The sequence below is a fragment of the Papio anubis genome, chromosome 16, assembly GCF_008728515.1.
Source record: "Papio anubis isolate 15944 chromosome 16, Panubis1.0, whole genome shotgun sequence".
Lineage (NCBI taxonomy): Eukaryota > Metazoa > Chordata > Mammalia > Primates > Cercopithecidae > Papio > Papio anubis.
The window spans coordinates 32877333-32899925 of record NC_044991.1 but is presented as its reverse complement, the minus strand read 5'-3'; the positions used below and the strand labels follow the sequence as shown (position 1 = coordinate 32899925).

The 22593-nt window shown below is 44.4% G+C and overlaps 1 protein-coding gene across 1 annotated transcript in view; it reads right to left on the bottom strand.

Moving 5' to 3' along the window:
- Positions 1 to 22593, bottom strand: part of LOC101004237 (GRB2-associated-binding protein 4) — a 60783-nt gene that overhangs the window by 15246 nt on the left and 22944 nt on the right. Inside the window, 2 exon segments of the mRNA XM_031656019.1 lie at positions 467 to 514; positions 517 to 557. Coding sequence (XP_031511879.1) covers positions 467 to 514; positions 517 to 557 — 89 coding nt within the window.

The window sequence follows — 22593 nt, the reverse complement described above, 5'->3', positions numbered from 1 at the left end:
ACTCTGAGTACTGCCCTTGCCTGGAGGCTCACATGGAAGCACCCCTTCTCCAGAGGATCTCCTGGATAAGGTTGCTGAATCAGATCACCCACCACCCCAGTAGCCTGTCCCCTCCGCCTAGCCATACCAAAGGCTCACAAGGAAGCACTCCTGCTCCAGGGGACCTCATGGGTTAGAGCACCTGCTTAGAGCACCCAGAACCCCAGCATTCTGCACCCTCTGCTACCCACAGGGCTGGTGAGCCTTGTGATCCCATCTACTTAAGTATTCACTTTCTTCCAGACCTGGATACCTGTATCTCACTTATCCAAAAACTGAACCCATGATTCTGAACTGAGGCAAGAACCCAGGCGGGCTCCTAGGAGGGAGATGCTGTCACCCTTTGGGGGATGTGCTTTTAGTTCCCTGGAGTGTGACCTTTACCTCCCTGAGCCAGCCTGGGGACCCCTGGTTCAGTCATACTCACCAGGAAAGAACTGACTCCCTCATGCATGGGATTCCTTGCAGGCCGGGCCGGGTATTCTCTCCACCATGCCGGGAGTACTTGCAGGAGGAAGCTAAGACAGAGGAAGGAGATCCAGATGTGTCACAGCTGATCTATGTGTTGATGCCTCCCACACCCTCTCCAGTGCTGTTCAAGGTCTCACTGATGCTCCAGAGGACACGACTCTCAACCCCAAATGACAAGGTGTTACCTCTAACACATCTTTGCTCCCTACCACAACTCCTCCTGGGTTTCCAGGTCCAGCTCCAGTGTTACCCACAGAGTGTCTCTCCTAGACATCTACCCACAGGATACACTTCTCCTTCAACTCCTACGGCACCCACCACCCATCCCCTTCACCCACCTGACACCTCCAGGAACAGTAAAGAGGGCTTGTACTGACTTCTGCATATCGGTTTCATTTCATTGTGTACATAAATGTGAGCTCTGAACAGCAAACCTGTTTTATATATGTCTCTATCATTTCAATTTCACAGCACAAGGGCCTTGCTCAAATTGCTGAAACACTGAAAAGACTGCAAAGAGTTCTAACCCAGGATCCAGGACCTCAGGGTGAGGTTCATCTTTGTCACTTCTGACTTGCAACCTGAATAAGCCTAAGTACCACGGGCCTCATATAAAACAGAGAAAACAAGGCTTTGCCTCTAACAAACTCCTCATAACAGGAAGAACAAACAAAGGCTTTGCAAGATGTAAGAATGGATGCAAAAGGAAAGGAGTTACTACTGATCTATTCTTTCATTGAGGAGAGGAGGTTATATGCAGATATAAAATACTCTCAGTGGAAAACAAATGACAAAAAATCTAGCTATTTCAAATACAAGTCTAGACTTCAAACAAAGAGATCCAAATATAGGTTGGAGAAGATTTTGAAAATCTCGTTTTGTTTCAACTGTGAGTCCACACCTGGTTTTGGCCTCTAGCTTGACGATCTCCCAATTTCTACTAAGTCTTGCTTTGATTTACACATACATACATGATTATTTAGAATTCCAAAACCTGTAGCCGGCACGGTGGCTCAAGCCTGTAATCCAGCACTTTGGGGAGGCTTCCAGGTGGGTGGATCACAGGTCAGGAGATCGACCATCGTGGGCTAACACAGTGAAACCCCGCCTCTACTAAAAAAACACAAAAACTAGCTGGGAGGTGGTGGGCTTCTGTAGTCCCAGCTACTCGGGAGGCTGAGGCAGAAGAATGGTGTAAACCCGGGAGGCGGAGCTTGCAGTGAGCTGAGATCTGGCCACTGCACTCCAGCCCTGGCAACAGAGCGAGACTCCGTCTCAAAAAAAAAAGAATTCCAAACCCATAATGTGCTGTACTGCAACGAAGAATGTTCTGTCTGCCTTAGTAGAGGCCGAGTCTGCCACAGTCTTGCCACTGTGGGTGTCTACTAACAGCCTCCAGTGCTGGGGGACACAGCGGTCTCAAGGTCCAGAGACAGGAGATGAACTTGACTATCAGTGACCTGAGTGGCTCCCATGTCTCCCTTGGCCATGGGAGACCAAGGACTAGCTAACCACTGAGAACCCGGTGACACCTCCCCTCTCCCTCTATTTCTCGGTGAGGGCTCATACTGACCTTGGCAACATCGGCTGCTGTCTATTGCAGGAAGGGTATTCCACCTGGGGATGGCAGCGTCAATGGACCACCTGCTGCTTTCACTGACTGAAGGTCTCTGCTGAGGGCTGCCCCACTGACATGCTTCTGCCTGACTTGCCTTGGGCAGGGGAAGGGAGCCAATAGGGCCCAGGAGTGGCCATGGCCGTGGCACAGAGGTTCTTGTCTAACGTGACTGTCCTAGGGATCTGGTGCGCTGAGAGTGGGATGGCCGGAACACCACTATTGTTCACCAGGTGGTCCCCAAACTCCTGGCACAGGGTGCTTCTGGGTGCCTTGAAGGGGTACACACCCTCATTATCTGCCTCAGAGCCTGTGAGGCTGCCTCTGGTGTGGCCAAGGGACAGCTCCAGGGGCCCCAGCTGCTGCCTCGAATTTGCATTGTGCTGGCTCGGCTTGGAAAAGGCCATGGAAGCTATGGATGTGGGACCGCTGACTCCATCGACACTGTATTCACTGTGCTGGGCAAGATTTTGCACGGCTGTGCTTCTCCTCAAGGGGAATGGGGCCCTGGAGCCCTGGGAGAAGCTGGCACTCCTAAGACAGAGAAAGAAGGGAAGGGGCAGGGGTGAGAGGAGGCCAGGACTGCCCCAGGGAGGCAGGCGGGGAAGTTCACAGCCCCATGTAGTGAGATGGTATGGAGAAAACACAGGAAGAGGAATTGGGCAGACCTGAGGTTTGTTTAGTTTGGGAGTTCACTACCTTGTGGCCTTGAGCATTTTCCCTGTCTGAATTAGTGTCTCCGTCTATAAAATGGTGATTAAAAACTCACTTTGCAGATTGCTTAGAAATCAGACTCTATTATATCTAGAGCTGGTATATCTATATCTGGTCTGTGATTAGCAGGGTGATCAGTTTCACCCCCACAAAACAGACAGCAGCAAGCCAGGTACACTGACTATTGGTTCCCTGCTGTGAGCATTCCAGAATGTGCATGTCTGAATGCCCAGGATGAGAAATGGTGGGGAGAGCTTTGAAGTGGGTGGCAGGAAGCAGCAAGCAAGTCATCTCATCTCTGAGTCTCAGTGTTCCCCTGTAAAGTAAACCAGCAGCTCATGGGTGTCAATGTGGTTAAGTTATAAAGAACTATTCAGAAGTAAGCAACAGATTCATCTTCTACCAGGTATTACGGTGGTTAGAGAGGCAATTAAAGGGAAAAGTTTCTCTCCCCAGAAACCTAAACATCTAAAGAAAAAATGGTTTCCTGTTTGGCAACTACATTTGGGATGGAAAAAGGTTTGAAGCCAGGCACAGTGGCTCACACCTGTAATCTCAGCACTTTAGGAAGCCCAAACAGGCAGGTGGCTTGAGTTCAAGAGTTCGAGACCAGCCTGGACAGCATGGTGACAATCTCTCTCTTCAAAAAAACAAAACAAAAAAAAAATTAGCCGGGCATGGTGATATGCACCTGAAGTCCCAGTTACTTGGCTGGGAGGCTGAGGTGGGAGGATGGTTTGAGCCCAGGAGGTCGAGGCTGCAGTGAGCTGAGATCATGCTATTGCACTCTAGCTTGGGCAACAGATCCAGACCCTACCTCAGAAAAAGAAAAAAGTTTTGAATTATTAAAATGTAGGTTTTGGGAGATAAGGCAAGTAGTAAAAAGAGAATCAATGAATGAGAAGGGAGCTGTATCATGTTCCAACACTGCCACTGATAAGCTCTGTGTGCCTTCCTGACTGCCCCAGACATGACCCGGAAATCACAGTGATTTCCAAGTGTCCATCTGGCTCTGCAGCTCTACAGCCTTCGGCTTTATAAGAGTGGTTTGGAACTGGGTTCTATGTTCTGTGTGGGTGCTCTGGGAAACTGGAGGATGTAGTTTTGAGCAAGTATGGATCTAGGTCTTCTTCCCTATCTTTTATATTATTATTCCTCCTAGGATTTAATGTAGGGAAAAAAGTAAGACTGGATCCTTATAGCAGTGGTTCTCAGCCTCTTCATGGCCACAGGCATCTTTAAAAAGCTGAGCAAAAGCTCTTGGGGTATCTCCCCAGAATGAGGCATATCTCACACACATGCACGTTTGCAAGCTGTTTCTAGGGGTCATAGCCCTCTGAGACCAATTCGTGGAACTGCCTCACTGGTGTGCTCTCAGCTCATGGAGAGCTTTCCCTTAGGGATATGGCCAAAGCTGGCCCAGAAGCTTAGAAAAATGAAGGGAAGCAGGTGTTCAGACCAGGCTACCTGCTCTGTGAACATGGGCCACCAAGCTTCACACCCTTCCTCCCTGGGCCTCTGCATTCCTTCTCCCTTTCTATTCCTCTCCACACACAAGACCAAGCCAACAGCATGGGCCTCCGTAACTGAACACGTGTCTCTAAAGCATGCTGTGCTTCACCAGCAGACACGAGAGTGGAGGAAGATGCAGGATCCTCATGTTCATATTTGTCTTTGGTGCCTTTCACTTGGTCTTTTGGAGTTTCCAGCTCTCTGGTAGATATGCCACCTGGATTTGCTCCTGTGATGTTGGCTCATGCCTCACTTTCCATCTAGGCCAGGCACAGCAGACACAGATGCCACCTGCCCTGCAGGACAGGTGTCACAGCAGTGGAGGAGGTGTCATGAACGCACACCACCGCAATCAGATGGGATGAGCACACGGCTACCGACACATCTGGATGAGCCCTCCCTGGTGGTGGTCGAGACCACCAGGAAAGCCTTCTGCAAAGCCTTCCATCTGAATGAGCCCAGAAGAATCAGCAGCAGCTGGCCAGACAAAAGTTGAGACAAGGGAAAAGCTGTTCCACTTGGAAACAGCAAGATGCAGAACACAGCCTGGCCGTTCAAGGGGCTGCAATCTGCTCGGGCTGAGAGATGACAGTGGAGGGGCCAGGCCAGCACTGAAGGGATCAGGAGCTTCGGAAAGACGTCAAGGTGGGGATTGAGTGTGGGAAAGCACCTCAGGTGTCCTGCGGTGATCTCACACATATTCAGAATAAGCCCATCATCTTCCTCCTGAAATCTACCTCTCCTGATGGTTCTGTCTTACGACTGGCACCAGCCTCTCAAACCCAAAACACTGGAGTTACCCACACTCTCATTCACTCACCGGTCAGCCTTAGTGAGCCCACCCCACTCATTTCCTCCTGATCCTTCTTCTGGACCACAAAAGGTCTCATAACAAGTCTTCCTCACATCTTCCCAGGGCCTCTCCAGCCCTCTGCATCCTGCTATTTACCTTCCTAACCTCCCAGCTTGAACATCTTCACCACTGTCACAGAGACTTTAGGACGAAGTCCAAACTCCCAGCTTTACTCCATTCCATCTCTCCAGTCTTTTCTCCCTAGTTACACTTCCCACCTAGGATCCACTCAAACCAGACGTTACTGTGTCCCCAGCGTGCTCCTCAGTGACACTTCTGGGCTTTGTCCTGTTGTCAGCTGTCCCTGGATGGCTTTTGAGGTCCCTCTGGCAAGCTCCTACTCCATTTATCCTTCAAACTCAGCTCAAAAGGCACATTTTTAAAAGCCTCTCTTATATCCTCTTCCTCCAAGCGTAACCACTCACCTGCATAACTGTTCTTGGGAGTAGCAGCAAATTGCTATCTGCATCACACTCCATTGTTACTTATCTCCTCCACCAGACTATGATTTCCCTGAGGAAGGAAACCCCGTCTTACTCATCTTTCTTTCCTCAGCACCCAGGTTAGTGCTTGTCACACAGTAAACAATGAATAAATGTTTGCTGAAGGAAGAAGCCAATGAATGCAAAAGTAAATAAAGAAAAGTGGGGTGTTGCCATCCTTTTTCCTGAGCTTGGCCCAAACACTTTGAACCAGCAGATCCAAACTCTTCCTCCTTAAACCTCACTTTCTTATGTCCCAACATCTGCCTGCCCAGGTCCTTTATTCCAGCTCAGATACTTCTCAACCCTGAGCACGTCCCACATGGTCTAAACCCCATCCCTGGGTTTGCATGCCTCATCTTGCCTTGGAATGCTTCTCTTCAAAATGTTCCACCAAGTCCAAAAGACTTTCTATCTACAAAAGAATTACTGGTCCCTAATTCTCCCTCCCATTTTAAGCACACCCTCCTCTGTGCCCCCACAGCACCTGGGCTCCCATCAGGATACGCACTCGCTCTGTCTTGTGTGTGTTACCAGAGTCTCCCCACTCCCAGCAGACCCTGTGCTCTTCCTCCCTGTTCCCACAGCACCTGGGCTACCATCAGAACATGGATCTGTCTTGTGTTGCTCTGTCTTGTGTTGGTTTCTGGGTCTGTCTCTCTCTACTCCTAGCCAACCATGTCCTCCAAGACAGCAGAGGGCCACATCCTGTCCCCTGGAATTATGCCTGGCTTATGGTAGATGACACTGATGCATTTTGGGCAGGACTAATCATCACTTCAGGCATCAGGTAAAAGGTAATCAAGGGAAGCCAACATGCCCGAAATTACCTACTCAAAGAACAGGAGCACTGTGCCAGCACCCAGGGCTCTGGACACCCTGCTCAATCCCTGCTGCAGTGTGCTCCCCTTGGGCAAGAATCAGGAGGAGAACTCTGAGGACTCAGAGGTCTTGGGGACTCCATTACTGACATGCACACCCATGTGAGGCCAATGTTACTATGATGTCCTGCATTGCTTCTGTTGGATGGATACCTGGGAGCAGTGGATTTGGAGAGAGGCTTCTCTTCCAGGACTGCAGGCTGACAGAAGCCGCATAAAACAGGTAAGACCCTGTGTCAGGCGCATGACATGTGATGCCACTTTAATTCTTCCTAATAGGTCTGAGAGACACATGTTACCCCTACGTGGCAGATGAGGAAGGCAGTATATGGCCAAGTTGGTACAGGGAGACACTAAAGCACAAGGGCACAGGGTGCTTCCTGGAGTCAGCAAGCACTTTGGGAGGAAACACTCACTCCAGCCAGCAGCACACTGCACCTGCCCTCCTGTCCTAGGCTTCTGGCTGCACAGAGGCTGTGGCATGTGGGGCTGTCACACCACCTCCTGCATATTCTTTGGTGTCAATATCAACCCAGAGCTCTCCCCGACTTTTAAAAATGGTTTCCTAGTTTTTGTAGCCACTTCCTTTTGCTCTTGGTCACTACATTTAAATAAATAAATAAACACTGTAAAAATCTAAATGATGGGTGGCTGCTAAGATGGCCGAATAGGAACAGCTCTGGTCTGCAGCTCTCAGCAAGATCAACGCAGAAGGCGGGTGATTTCCGCATTTCCAACTGAAATACCCGACTCATCTCACTGAGACTGGTTAGACAGTGGGTACAGCCCACAGAGGGTTAGCCAAAGCAGGGTGGGGCATCACTTCACCAGAGAAGCTCAAAGGGTTGGGGAATCCCTCCCCTTAGCCCAGGGAAGATGACAGGGACTATGCTGTGAGGAATGGTGCATTCTGGCCCAGATACTACACTTTTCCCATGGTCTTCACAACCCACAGACCAGGAGATTCCCTCGGGTGCCTACACAACCAGGGCCCTGGGTTTCAAGCACAAAACTGGGCAGCCATTTGGGCAGACTCCGAGCTAGCTGCAGGAGTTTTTTCTACACCCCAGTGGTGCCTGGAATGCCAGAGAGACAGAACTGTTCACTCCCCTGAAAATGGGGCTAAAAGCCAGGGAGCCAAGTGGTTTAGCTCAGCAGATCCCACTCCCATGGAGACCAGCAAGCTAACATCCACTGGCTTGAAATTCTCACTGCCAGCACAGGAGTCTGAAGTCAACCTGGGATACTCAAGCTTGGTTGGGGAAGGGGCATCCACTATTACTGAGGCATAAGTAGGTGGTTTTCCCCTCACAGTGTAAACAAAGCCTTCAGAAGTTCGAACTGGGCAAAGCCCACCGTAGCTCGGCAAAGCCACTGTGGCCAGACTGCCTCTCTAGATTCTTCCTCTCTGGGTAGGGCATCTCTGAAAGAAAGGCAGCAGCCCCAGTCAGGGGCTTATAGATAAAACGCCCGTCTGCCTCGGACAGAGCACCTGGGGGAAGAGGCAGCTGTGGGTGCAGTTTCAGCAGACTTAAACGTTCTGCCTGTGGCTCTGAAGAAAGCAGCATGTCTCCCAGTACAGCTCCCAAGCCCTGCTAAGGGATAGACTGCCTCCTCAAGTGGGTCCCTGTCCCCTGTCCCTCCTGACTGGAGACACCTCCCAGCAGGGGTCAACAGACACCTCATACAGGAGAGCTCCAGCTGGCATCTGGCAGGTGCCCCTCTGAGACGAAGCTTCCAGAGCAAGGAACAGGCATCAATCTTTGCTGTTCTGCAGTCTCCGCTTGTGATAACCAGGCGAACAGGGTCTGGAGTGGACCTCCAGCAAACTCCAGTAGAGCTGTAGCAGAGGGGCCTGACTGTTAGAAGGAAAACTAACAAACAGAAAGGAATAGCATCAACAAAAAAAATCCACACAAAAACCCCATCTGAAGATCACCAATATCAAAGATCAAAGGTAGACAAATCGATGAAGATGAGGAAAAAACAGTGCAAAAAGGCTGAAAAACCAGAACACCTCTTCTCCTCCAAAGGATCACAACTCCTCGCCAGAAAGGGAACAAACCTGCACCGAGAATGAGTCTGACGAACAGACAGAAGTAGGCTTCAAAAGGTGGGTAATAACTCCTCTGAGCTAAAGGAGCATGTTCCAACCCAAAGCAAGGAAGCTAAGAACCTTGATAAAAGGTTACAGGAATTGATAACTAGAATAACCAGTTCAGAGAAGAAAATAAACGACCTGATGGAGCTGAAAAACACAGCATGAGAACTTCATGAAAAATACACAAGTATCAATAGCCAAATCTATCAGGCAGAAGAAAGGATATCAGAGATTGAAGATCAACTTAATGAAATAAGCATGAAGATGAGATTAGAGAAAAAAGAACTAAAAGAAATAAGCAAAGCCTCAAAGAAATATGGGACTACATGAAAAGACCAAGCTACGTTTGATTGGTGTACATGAAAATGACAGAGAAAATGGAACCAAGTTGGAAAACACTCTTCAGGATACTATCTGGGAGAATTTCCCCAACATAACAAGACAAGCCAACATTCAAATTCAGGAAATACAGAGAACATCACCAAGATACTCCTCGAGAAGAGCAACACCAAGACACATGATTGTCAGATTCAGCAAGGTTGAAATGAAGGAAAAAATGCTAAGAGCAGCTAGAGAGGAAAGTTGGGTTACCCACAAGGGGAAGCCCATCAGACTAAGAGCAGATCTCTCTGCATAAACCCACAACCCAGAAGAGAGAAGGGGCCAATATTCAACATGCTTAAAGAAAAGAATTTTCAACTCAGAATTTCATATGCAGCCAAACAAAGCTTCATAAGTGAAGGAGAAATAAATTTCTTTACAGACAAGCAAATGCTGAGAGATTTTGTCACCACCATGCCTGCCTTACAAGAGCTCCTGAAGGAAACACTAAATATGGAAAGGAAAAAGCAGTACCAGCCACTGCAAAAACATACCAAAATGTAGAGACCATCGACTCTATGAAGAAACTGCATCAACTAACAGGCAAAATAACCAGCTAGCATCATAATAACAAGATCAAATTCACACATAACAATATTAACCTTAAATGTAAATGGGCTAAACGCCCCAATTAAAAGACACAGACTGGCAAATTGGATAAAGAGTCAAGACCCATCGATGTGCTGTATTCAGGAGACCCATCTCACATGCAAAGACACAGATAGGCTCAAAATAATAGGATGAAGGAAGATTTACCAAGCAAATGGAAAGCAAAAAAAAGCAGGGGTTGCAATCCTAGCCTCTGATAAAACACACTTTAAACCAAGAAAAATCAAAAGAGATGAAGAGGGCATTACATAATGGTAAAGGGATCAATTCAACTAGAAGAGCTAACTATCCTAAATATATATGCACCCAATACAGGCACACCCAGATTCATAAAGCAAGTTCTTCTAGACCTACAGAGAGACTTAGACTCTGACACAATAACAGTGGGAGACTTTAACACCTCACTGTCAATATTAGATCGATGAGACAGAAAATTAACAAGGATATTCAGGACTGGAACTCAGTTCTGGAACAAGCATACCTAATAGACATCTACAGAACTCTCCACCCCAAATCAATAGAATATACATTCTTCTCAGCACCACATAGCACTCACTTATTCTAAAATTGACCACATAATTGGAAGTAAAACACTCCTCAGCAAATACAAATGAATGGAAATCATAACAAACAGGCTCACAGACCATATTGCAATCAAATTAGAACTCAGGATTAAGAAACTCACTCAAAAACGCACAACTACATGGAAACTGAACAACCTGCTCCTGAATTTATTTACTGGGTAAATAACGAAAATAAGGCAGAAATAAGTAAGTTCTTTGAAACCAATGAGAACAAAGACACAACGTACCACAATCTCTGGGACATAGCTAAAGCAATGTTCAGAGGGAAATTTATAGCACTAAATGCCCACAAGAGAAAGCTGGAAAGATCTAAAATTGACACCCTAACATCTAGAGAAGGAAGTGCAAACAAATTCAAAAGCTAGCAGAAGACAAGAAATAACTAAGATCAGAGCAGAGCTGAAGGATATAGAGACACAAAAAGCCTTTCAAAAAATTGATGAATCTAGGAACTGGTTTTTGGAAAAGATTAACAAATTAGATAGACCTCTAGCCAGACTAATAAAGAAGAAAAGAGAGAAGAATCAAACAGACACAATAAAAAAATGATAAAGGGGATAACACCAGTGATCCCACGGAAATACAAACTACCATCAAAGAATACTATAAACACCTCTAAGCAAATAAACTAGAAAATCTAGAAGAAATAGACAAATTCCTGGACACATACACCATCCCAAGACTAAACCAGAAAAAGTAAAATCCCTGAAGAGACTAATAACAAGTTCTGAAATTGAGGCAGTAATTAAACACTACCAACCAAAAAGAGCCCAGGACCAGATGGATTCACAGCCGAATTCTAGCACAGGCACAAAGAGGAGCTGATATCATTCCTTCTGAAACTATTCCAAAAAATAGAAAAAGATGGACTACTCCCTAACTCATTTTTTGAGGCCAGCATCATCCTGACACCAAAATCTGACAAAGACACACAAAGAAATAAAATTTCAGTTCAATATCCCTGATGAAGATTGATGCGAAAATCTACAATAAAATACGGGCATATTGAACTTAGCAGCACACTAAAAAGCTTATCCACCATGATCAAGCCGGCTTCATTCCTGGGATGCAAGGCTGGTTCAACATATGCAAATCAATAAATGTAATCCATCACATAAACAGAACCAATGACAAAAACCGCATGATTATCTCAATAGATGCAGAAAAGGCCTTCGATAAAATTCAACACCGTTTCATGCTAAAAACTCTCAATAAACTAGGTATTGATGGAACATATCTCAAAATAATAAGAGCTATTTATGACAAATCCACAGCCAATATCATATTAAATGGGCAAAAGCTGGAAGCATTCCCTTTGAAAACTGGCACAAGACAAGGAAGCCCTCTCACCAGTCCTACTCAACATAGTATTGGAAGCTGTGGCCAGGGCAATCAGGCAAGAGAAAGAAATAAAGGGTATTCAATTAGGAAGAGAGGAAGTCAAGTTGTCTCTGTTTGCAGATAACATGATTGTATATTTAGAAAATCCCATCGTCTCAGTCCAAAATCTCCTTAAGCAGATAAGCAACTTCAGTAAAGTCTCAGAATACAAAATCCATGTGCAAAAATCACAAGCATTCCTATACACCAATAATAGAGAGCCAAATCCTGAGTGAACTCCCATTCACAACTGCTTCAAAGAGAATAAAATGCCTAGGAATAGAACTTACAAGGGATGTGAAGGACCTCGTCAAGGAGAACTACAAACCACTCACTGCTCAAGGAAATAAGAGAGGACACAAACAAATGGAAAAACATTCCATGCTCGTGGATAGGAAGAATCAATATTGTGAAAATGGCCATACTGCCCAAAGAAATTTACAGATTCAAGGCTATTCCCATCAAACTACTTTCTTCACAGAATTAGACTTTCTTCACAGAATTAGAAAAATGTACTTTAAATTTCATATGAAACCAAAAAAGAGCCCGTATTGCCACGACAGTCCTAAGCAAAAAGAACAACCTGACAGCATCATGCTACCTGACTTCAAGCTATACTATGAGGCTACAGGCACCAAAACAGCATGCTACTGGTACCAAAACAGAGATATAGACCAATGGAACAGAACAGAGGCCTCAGAAATAACCACGCATCTACAACCATCTGATCTTTGACAAACCTGACAAAAACAAGCAATGGGGACAGGATTCCCTGTTTAATAAATGGTGTTGGGAAAATTGGATAGCCATATGCAGAAAACTGAAACTGGATCCCTTCCTTACACCTTATACAAAAATTAACTCAACGTGGATTAAAGACTTAAAAGTAAGACCTAAAACCATAAAAATCATAGAGAAAAAAACTAGGCAATACCATTAAGCAAACAGGCATGGGCAGAGACTTCATGACTAAAGCACCAAAATCTATGGCAACAAAAGCCAAAATTGACAAATAGAATTAATTAAGCTAACCAGCTTCTGCACAGCAAAAGAAACTATCATCAGAGTGAACAGGCAACCAACAGAATGGGAGAATATTTCTGCAATCTGTCCATCTGGCAAAGGGCTAATACCCAGAATCTACAAAGAACTTAAACAAATTTACAAGAAAAATCCAAACAATCCCATCAAAAAGGGGCCAAAGGATATGAACAGATGCTTCTCAGAGGAAGACATTTATGTGGCCAACAAACATATGAAAAAAGCTCATCATCACTGGTCATTAAAGAAATGCAAATCAAAACCACAAGATACCATCTCATGCCAGTTAGAATGGTGATCATTAAAAAGTCAGGAAACAACAGATGCTGGAGAGGATTTGGAGAAATAGGAACATTTTTACACTGTTGGTGGGAGTGTAAATTAGTTCAACCATTGTGAAAGACAGTTCGGCGATTCCTCAAGGATCTACAACTAGAAATACCATTTGACCTAGCAATCCTATTACTGGATATATACCCAAAGGATTACAAATCATTCTACTAGAAAGATACATGCACTCGTATGTTTACTGCAGCACTATTCACAACAGCAAAGACTTGGAACCAACACAATGCCCCTCAATGATAGACTGGATAAAGAAAATGCAGTACATATACACCATGGAATACTATGCAGCCATAAAAAGGAATGAGTTCACATCTTTGGCAGGGACATGAATGAAGCTGGAAACCATTATTGTCAGCAAACTTACACTAGAACAGAAAACCAAACACCGCATGTTCTCACTCATAAGTAGGAGGTGAACAATGAGACCACATGGACATAGGGAGGGAAACATCACACACCAGGGCCTGTCAAGAGGTGGGGAGATAGGGGAGGGATAGCATTAGGAGAAACACTTAATGTAGATGACGGGTTGATGGATGCGGGAAACCACTATGGATGGCATGTGTATACCTATGTAACAAACCTGCGTGTTCTGCACATGTATCCCAGAATTTAAAGTATAATAAAAATAACTAAATAAATATAAAATAAAATATAGTGTGGGGTAGAAAAAAACTAAATGATGCCCCTTAAAAAAGTAGAAAAGTAAGAAAAAACAAACCCCAAATTAGAAGGAAATAAATATTACAGTTCAGAGCAGAAATAAATAAAATTTAGAGTGAATAAAATAAAATATCAATGAAACAAAAACTTTGTTTTTTTGAAAATATAAACAAAATTGAAATCCTTTAGCTAGATTAACAAAAAAATGAGTCAAGCCTTAAATAAAATTAGAGACAAAAAGGAGACATTACATCTGATAAGACAAAAATTCAAAGGACCATCAGCAACAATATGCCAAAAATTGGAAAACCTGGAAGATACAGATTAATTCCTACACAAATACAACCTAGCAACGTTGAATCATGAAGAAATAGAAAACCTGAACAGACCAACAAATCACAAGATACATGCAGTAATAAAGAAACTCCCATCAAAGAAAAACTCAAGACCTGATGGCTTCACTGCTGATTTCCACCAAACATCTAAAGAACTAACATCAATTCTTCTCAAGCTATTCCAAAATGTTGAGGAGGATGGAGTACTTCCAAACTCATCCTATAAAGCACTATCCTGATACCAAAAACAGACAAAGCTACAATAAAAAAGGAAACATCCCTGATGTTTATAACGATATATTATAAAGATAATTCATCTTGATCAAGTAAGATTCATCTCAGGGATGCAAGGTGGGTTCAACATACGCAAATAAATAAACATGATACACCACATTAATAGATTCAAAAACAAAAATCACGTGATCATTTCAAAATATGACAAAAAGTTATTTGATAAAATGCTACATCCCTTCACAATAAAAACTCTCAACAAACCAGGTATAGAAGGAACATACCTCAAAACAATAAAAGGTTTTATATGCAAAACCCACAGCTAGCATCATACTGAACAGGGAAAAATTAAAAGCCTTTCCTCTAAAATCTGGAATAAGACAAGAATGCCCACTTTCACACTGTTATTCAACATGGTACTAGAAGTCCTAGCCAGAGCAATGAGAAGGGAGAAAGAAAGGGCATCCAAATTGAAAAGGAAGAAGTAAAATTGCCCTTGTTTGCAAATAATATAATCTTATATTTGGGAAAACTTAAAAATGCCAAAAGGTTGTTGGAATGGATAAATTAATTCAGCAAAGATGCAGAATACAAAATCAATGTGTAAAACTCGGTAGTATTTCTATATGTCAACAGCAAAGTCTAAAAAAGAAATTAAGAAAGCAATCCCATTTATAGTAGCTACAAAAAAATACTTAGAAATAACCTTAAAGAAGTAAAAGATCTCAACAACGAAACTATAAAATGCTTATTTAAAAAATTAAAAAGGACATGAAAATGGAACAATATCCCATGATGATTATAAAAATTAATATTGTTAAAATGTTCATACTACCTAAAGAAATCTGCAGAATCAATGCCTATCAAAATACCATTCAGTATTCTCTATGGAAATAGAAACAAAATTTCTAAAAGTTATATGAAACCACACAAGAATCAGAACAGCCAAAGCAACCCTGAGCAAAAAGAACAAAACTGGAGGAATCATATTACCTGACTTCTGTCGGGGAAAATCTGAGTGTTGGGAAAAAAGCTGAGGCAGGGCTTGCATGTCTGAAATAATGTAAAAGAGTCTTGGAACATGTCCAGGGTCCAGGGTCTAAAACCCCTCTTGGCCTTTGGAACACCAAGTTCTGTGCCAAAGGGTGGAAGGCTGCCCTGCCACACTATAATCTAAGTCCAAGGCATAAAACCCCTCGTGGCTTGGATAGAATCCAGGACTCAGGGCATAAAACCCCTAGTGGCCTCTGGAAAGTGTCTAGACTTGGTGGCTCCTTGCTTCTAGCCCTCCCAGGCTCATAGATTGATTGTATCTTAAACTAGAAGAACATGTTTCCCATTATCTCAAGTAGCAGAACATGTTCTGTATGCTTCAAAGAAAATGCTAAACCATCACCGCTATAGATCATGCCCTTGACGCATCGCTACCTTTCAATCCCCACATCCTCACCACCTGTTTCTTTGTTTGATCACCAACAAATAGCATGGGCTCCCAGAGCTTGGGACCTTTGCACCCTCCATACTAGCATTGGCCCCCTGGTCCCACCTTCACTCTTAACTTGTCTTTTCTCAATCCTTTGACTCCGCCAGACTTCGTAGCCCCCATGGCCTGGTGTTGGGTCTTATCATCCCAACACTATCTAAAGAAACCTGCAGAGTCAATGCCTATCAAAATACCATTCTGTATTCTCTACAGAAATAGAAACAAAAACTCTAAAATTTCTGTGAAACCACACAAGAATCAGAACAGCCAAAGCAACTCTGAGCAAAAAAGAACAAAACTGGAGGACTCATATTACCTGACCTCAAAATATACTACAAAGCTATAACCAAAACAGCATGGCACTGACTTAAAAATGGACATACAGGCCAGTGGAACAGAATACAGATTCCAGAAATAAATTCATGCATTTACAGTCAACTCATTTTCAACAAAGATGCCAAGAGTATACACTGGGGAAAGAATAGTCTCTTCAATAAATGGTGCTAGGAAAAATAAATATCCATGTGAATGTATGAATGAAACTAGAGCCCTATCTCTCACTCTATACAAAAATCAACTCCAGATTAATTAAACATGTAAATGTAAGACCTGAAACCATGAAACATCTAGAAGAAAACATTGAGAAAACACTTCAAAACACTGGTCTAGCCAAAACGTTCTTGCATAAGACCTCAAATGCACAAGTAATCAAAGCAAAAACTGACAAATGGGATTATATCAAGCTAAAAAGCTTCTATACAGCAAAGGGAAAAATTAACAAAGTGAAGAGACAATCTATGCAATCAGAGAAAGTATTTTCAAACTATTCATCCAGTAAGAAATTAATAGAATATATAAGGAACTCAAACAACTCATTGAACAAAAAATCAAATAATCAGATTACAAAATGGACAAAAGATCTGGACAGACATTTCTTCAAAGAAGACATCCAAATGGCCAACAGGTAAATGAAAAAATTATCAACATCACTAGTCATTAGAAAAATGCACATCAAAACCACAATGAGATATCATCTCCCCCAGTTAAAATGGCTATTATCAAAAAGATAATAACAAATGCTGGCAAGGGCATGGAGAAATGGGAACGCTCTATATATTCTTTGTAGGAATGTAAATTAGCACAGCCACTATGGAAAACAGTATGAAGGTTCCTCAAAAAACTAAAACCAGAACTACCGTGTGATCCGGCAATCTCACTGCTGAATAGATATCCAACATCTGTATTATCTTGAGGTTCACATCTATGTCTTCCAATTAGAACTGGTTAAATTCTACTGGTTCTCCGTAAGCTGAGAAATTGTGAATAGCATCCTGAATGTTGTGCATGTTGTGTTTTGTGTAGACTGTGGGTTGCCATAATCCTTGGGAGAATGTTGATGTTTTGGATTCTGCAGAAAATCAAGCTGGTTAGGTTGAGACTGCAAGTTCCATCTCTCCTACATGTGGCAGTTCCAAGCTGTGCTCAGTTCATATAGCTCTGTTACAGTGTTTTGGGACTTTCCACACATGTGTAGCTCAAGGTGAGCATAAGACTTTGGTGGTTTCATGCTCAGAATTAGCAGATCCCTTCTCCAGCTCACTCTGCTCTAGAATCCTTTCCAGCTCCACTGGGCTCTTTTCTGGTTCCTCTACCTAGAAAGATGGGGTTTCCAGGAAAGTTCTAACCACTGGCCCCACTGTGTTGCTTTGTGTGGGCGCACCCTGGAGGCAAATCCATGGAAGACAGAAAATTGACCTCTGCATATTCACTGCTCCAAGTTTTTCTCCAGTCCACTCTCTGCCTCCTTTCATTTACTTCCCAGGGTCTTTGGGTAGTCATACTTTGTATGTGTCCAGAGTTTTAATCTGTGATCTGGGAAGGATATCCTGCAGTGGGTCTGCCACCACAGTGGAGCTGGAATTTCTAAGTCCTTTTCCAGAGTCCCTGTATCTCTCCCAAAATCCATCATCTCTTCACCCATTACGTACATTTTTTGCCCATAGATTTAAAAAGTTAACATACTTATTTTAAAGTCTTTGTAGGCTAGCTCCAAAATCTGGGTCTATTCTGGTCTGTTTCTATGTACTGAGTTTTCTAAACTGTGGGTCAACTGTTACCATTTACTCATACGGCTAGTAATTTTTCATCACACACTGAATATCTGGGATCTGTTCTAGGAAAAGCCATGGAAATTGAATCTCAGTTCTTTCAAGAGTCCAATCATCCAGTTCCTGCCAGAGTTTTAATTGTTCTTCAGTGCCTTCAAACAGTTGTTTTTTAATGTCTCAGTTTCTAACTGTTCAGTAATTTAGTATGATGCAAGCTATGCCACTACCATTAGAAACAATATCATCTTTCAGGACTTAAGAAAGCTTCCTTCCTATTTTCCATCTCCCCTTGGAATCTGGCAAACAGTGTTTGAACTTTTCTGAAGAAACTACCCTGAAATATTGCTCATTGCCCTCTCACTCCCTCATCCACACAAGCGAAAACAAAGAGAGAAGACAGCACAGCCTGGCCAAGGGCCTGTGGCAGTGCTGTTCCCAAGCTGTAGACAGTTCTTTCTCCTCCACTGTGCCATCTCACTACAGCACACAACCATCAAACACTGATCATGTACTGATGCAGACATACTACATGCCTTGCCTTGTGTCCTCAGAGCATCTTAACACGGAAATCCGTAACACAACCTCTATAACATCCAGAACATCTTAACATGGAAATCCATTAACATGAGGCAGACAGCCCCAAATGCTGGGAGAGAGAACATAAAAAACTGCTGTGGTGATTCAAAGAAACCAACTCCTGCTGGTAAGACTAACAGGAATTTCACAGAGGAGGAAGGAATGCAGAAAGTGGACCCTCACTGCTCATGCAGGCAGAGACATTTATGTGTCTGTCTCCTTTTGCTTCAGCTGTGTCACTGGAGTGCAGGTGGTAGTGGCTGTTAGTATACCAAGCCTTCTACATAAAGTGTGTCCTGCAGATGAGCTGCACTGGTATCCTCAGTCCGTGTCAGCAAGGTTCACTGATGAAAACAAGCATCTCAGCAAGCTCACTAAGTGTTCTACGTGCATGTGAAAGCGTGAAGGGCACCAACATGAAGCACTGTGTCTTTTACAAGAACAACTGTAAGACCTCCCTTCTCTCTGTCCAGGCATTCATACATGCAGTAGAGGGAAAGGGGCACAGGGAGAACCACAGGTAACATGGACTGAGCTTCTGCCACTGTGCACCTCATGTGTGTTCTGCCACCTTACACCCATCCGCCCTTGAGTTAGTCATTTCCATTCTGAAGATAAGGAAGTTGAAGGTCAAAGAGGTTAAATAAGTGGCCTAAGATAACAAGAAAAGTGGCAGAACCTGAATTTGAAGCCATATCTGGCTGATGCCAAACCTGTGCCATGCTTTCCATTGCACTGTACTGCCTATCCCTGGTCTGGGACTCAGGAGAGGCAGGTACTGGTGTGGTTCTGCCACTAACTAGTTCACTGATCTTGGTTAATTCTTTTATCTTTCTAGAACACAGATCTTCATGTATCAGTTGATGAAGGTGGAACTGCTGAAAGTTCACAAATGAAGGAATAGCGTTGCTTCAGGAAAATGGCTGATGGAACCAGCCTTCAGATTGAGTGTTGGAGTCCCTGCTGTGTTACAGAAAAAGAATTAGAAAACCAGGAGTGCAGCAAAGGGTGAGACAAAGAGTTCAGGACAGATGTGAGGGCACCTGGGTTCTAGTCCCTCCTCTACCATTTGATAGCTGTGAGCCTCAGCTGCTTCACCTATAAAATGGACATAAATGATCTTTCTAGCTATCTCTCATATGTTTGACTGGTTCCAGTGAGATTATGTACGAAAATATTCTCGGAGATGTCATGAAGTAATCTATTCACACAGGCATTTATCTGTCTGCCTTCATTTTCACAGCATGATTTAGGTATTTCTAAACTAACAAATCAAGGAATATGACTGATCTGTGTGCCATGGTGGCAACTGAGTACCAGCTCTGGTCAAGCCCATCCCCTCTGCACATTTGCCGGCCCTTACACTGGGAATTACAGGTGATAAAACTGGTGCAGGCTCTGCCCCTGTGAGACATCCAGTGGTGTCAGAGAAGCAGAGGTCATGGTTCCAGAGCAAGGAGTCCCTTGTGAAACCATCTGTGGTGATGGACATGCTGCCTATCTTTGCTAGTCACTTTGCTGGCTACTATAACTGAGAAACTGAACTCGAAATTTAATTTAATTTTAATTAGTTTAAATTTAAATAGCCATGACTGCAGCTACTGGGGAGCAGCACAGCTTAGAATTCAACTGAGCTGTGGATCTGTTCATCAATCTTAAGGTTTCATAGCTGTCCTCTTAAGGCCAACACATAAACTGACTTTGTTATTTGCAGTTCTGAAACTCTAGCCACTAATCCTTTTTTCCCCAAAATCAAACAAAATTTTCATGGCATGATTTTTTATAATGGTAGGTGTCTTAGGAATCCAATTATCACTTTGTAGCAACATAAATAAAACCAATAAAATGTGAAGGCTACATAAACAAAAAATTAAATTTTGTTATGTATGTTTGCTAACCTGAAAGATACAATATTTTATGTCCTTCTCTTTGAAATTTAAAAAAAATCAGGGACTGAAAAGAACAAGACCTTGTGGGGGTCACTCCCCGCACTGGCTGTAGTGGTCCCCTACCTTGCATGTCCTGCTTTCTGGCTGGCATGCTGGTGCGAGCAGAGACACCCCCGAGGTGCAAGGATGGGCCAGATGGGCGGCACATGGTGAGACACAGGGGGTTCAGATGCGGGTTCTCGTTCTTGGGGGAGGTGCTGATGGGAGCGGCTGGGCTCAGCTGCAGAAGAGCAGGGGCCGTGACTGGCTGAGGAAATGTTTCCCAGGGAGCCTGTGAATGAAACAGGAAGGAAAGGCATCCTTGTCCTAAAGTGGGCTGCTAGAGGCAGAAACACATGCAGGCAGAGGCGATAATCCAGCCCCAGCACCGTTCCTCTCACACGCCCGCCCCTGTGTCCTCCCAGAGGAGGGCTGGGGCCTCCTGGCTATCCTGGCTGAGGAGCAGACGCTCTGCCTCTTTCCTACCCTACAGCAGCCTGGAAGCCTCATAGTGCCCTGGGCCATGACTGTGCCACTCCCAGATGGTGTGACTCCCCACAGTCCAGGAGTGTGGTCCAGGCTCCCAGGCAAGACAGCTCTTGCAGTGGTGAGTGCCACCACCTCCCTCCTCCACGGTGGCTCCTCTATCATGGCCTCCCTCAAAGCTAAGGCTGTCTGGGTCAAGTGAGGCTTGCCAACTGAAGCCGCATTCTTGGAAACCCCACTTTCCTGCCTGTCCTTCCACAGCATCTCAGACTCCTGATGTGTTGGCAAGGAAGACAGGTATCATGGACAGGTGGTACTTTGCTGCACCCCAAGCCCAGCACACTGTTCATCTGGCTTGCTACCTAGGACCTGTCCACACTCCTCAACAGAACCTACAAGGCCTTTCGCAGTCTGACCTGTTTCCTGCTTTCCTATACCCACAACCAAGGTATATGGCAGCATTGGTCATCCTGCACACACCAGCCTCTTTCAGGCTTCTTTGCTTTGGCTTATGCTGTTCCTTCTGCCTGGATTTCACTTTTACTCAAACTCACATGCAGACTTTAAGCCCTGCTCAAATATCATATTCTCTCTGAAACTTCCTGGACCAGCTTTCTTCTGGGTGTCACAGCACTTGGCCCATTTTCCCATTATATGCATGATCCCATCATAGGCACTTCCTTGCCCAGTCCATGGGTTTTTGAGAACCGCAACTGATGTTGTTACCTCCACGGCCCAAGCATTCACCTAATAGAGGCCAGTTACATAGACAGTTTTTAGTTTGTGTTTGCAGAATAAATAAAAACAAATTTTCAGCAATAAAAAATCCCAACAGCAAAACTTGTTCAAAAGAAATGAAGGTCTACAGGTGTAATTTCAAATGATGTGATCGCTAGTGGGGTTATGTTTGGGTGGTGTTGATGGTGGCCTTCTAAGCGTTCTTCAAGTCATATCAGAGCGGACAGAGTTCTCTTTCTGCCTCCCTGATATCTGGCCTATTTCTGGCTGTGCCACCTCATGGCCTGTAGCAGGAACCCCAGCTGGCTAATGCCCCTGAGTGTCTGCTGCTCTCCAGCTGTTTCTGATGCTGGGCAAGACAAGTTCTGCCAGTGAGCAACAGAAACATCTGACAGGGCTCCGGGACAGATGGCTCTATTGATAGCTATGTGCACTCCAAGATGAGCTCCCATGCAGGTCTCCTGGTGAGTGGGATGTCTGCTAACAGAATCAATGGCCTTGCAGCTCCAAAAGACCTGCAAGATGAATGCTCTACCAGTGGAGGAGAAAGAGTCTATGCTATGGGGCCAAGCAGCCACGGCACCAAGGATGAACGCAGCTGCTGCCCAGGGCGGGTGCAACAGGAAGCTCTGCCGAGCCTCTGCTCCTGCCATCTTGTTGGATCTGTTTCCTCTGCCTTCAATGGAGCTATTCTTCAGGATTCCGCTCTAGACCCTCCTCAGCCTCACCCTGACTCTGGATACTGCAGGATGATCCTGTCCTCCCACAGCCCCTGGTACCACCTAAGTGATGGCAACGCTAAAATCTGAACCTGCAGCTCAGGCCTTTCTGGGGCTCCCTGCTGCAAGGCAGACACCCCAAAAGCAGGTGTCCCCGATGCTCCAAGTGAGCCCCTTGCATGCCTGTGTTCCCTCTAGGGGAGGCACATCAGCATGACTGTCCACTCCACTCTCCAAGCCAGAGCCCAGGCATCACTGTGACTCTTCACTGTTTCTCACCAACCATGTCCTGTCTTTATGGCATTGCTCATGGAA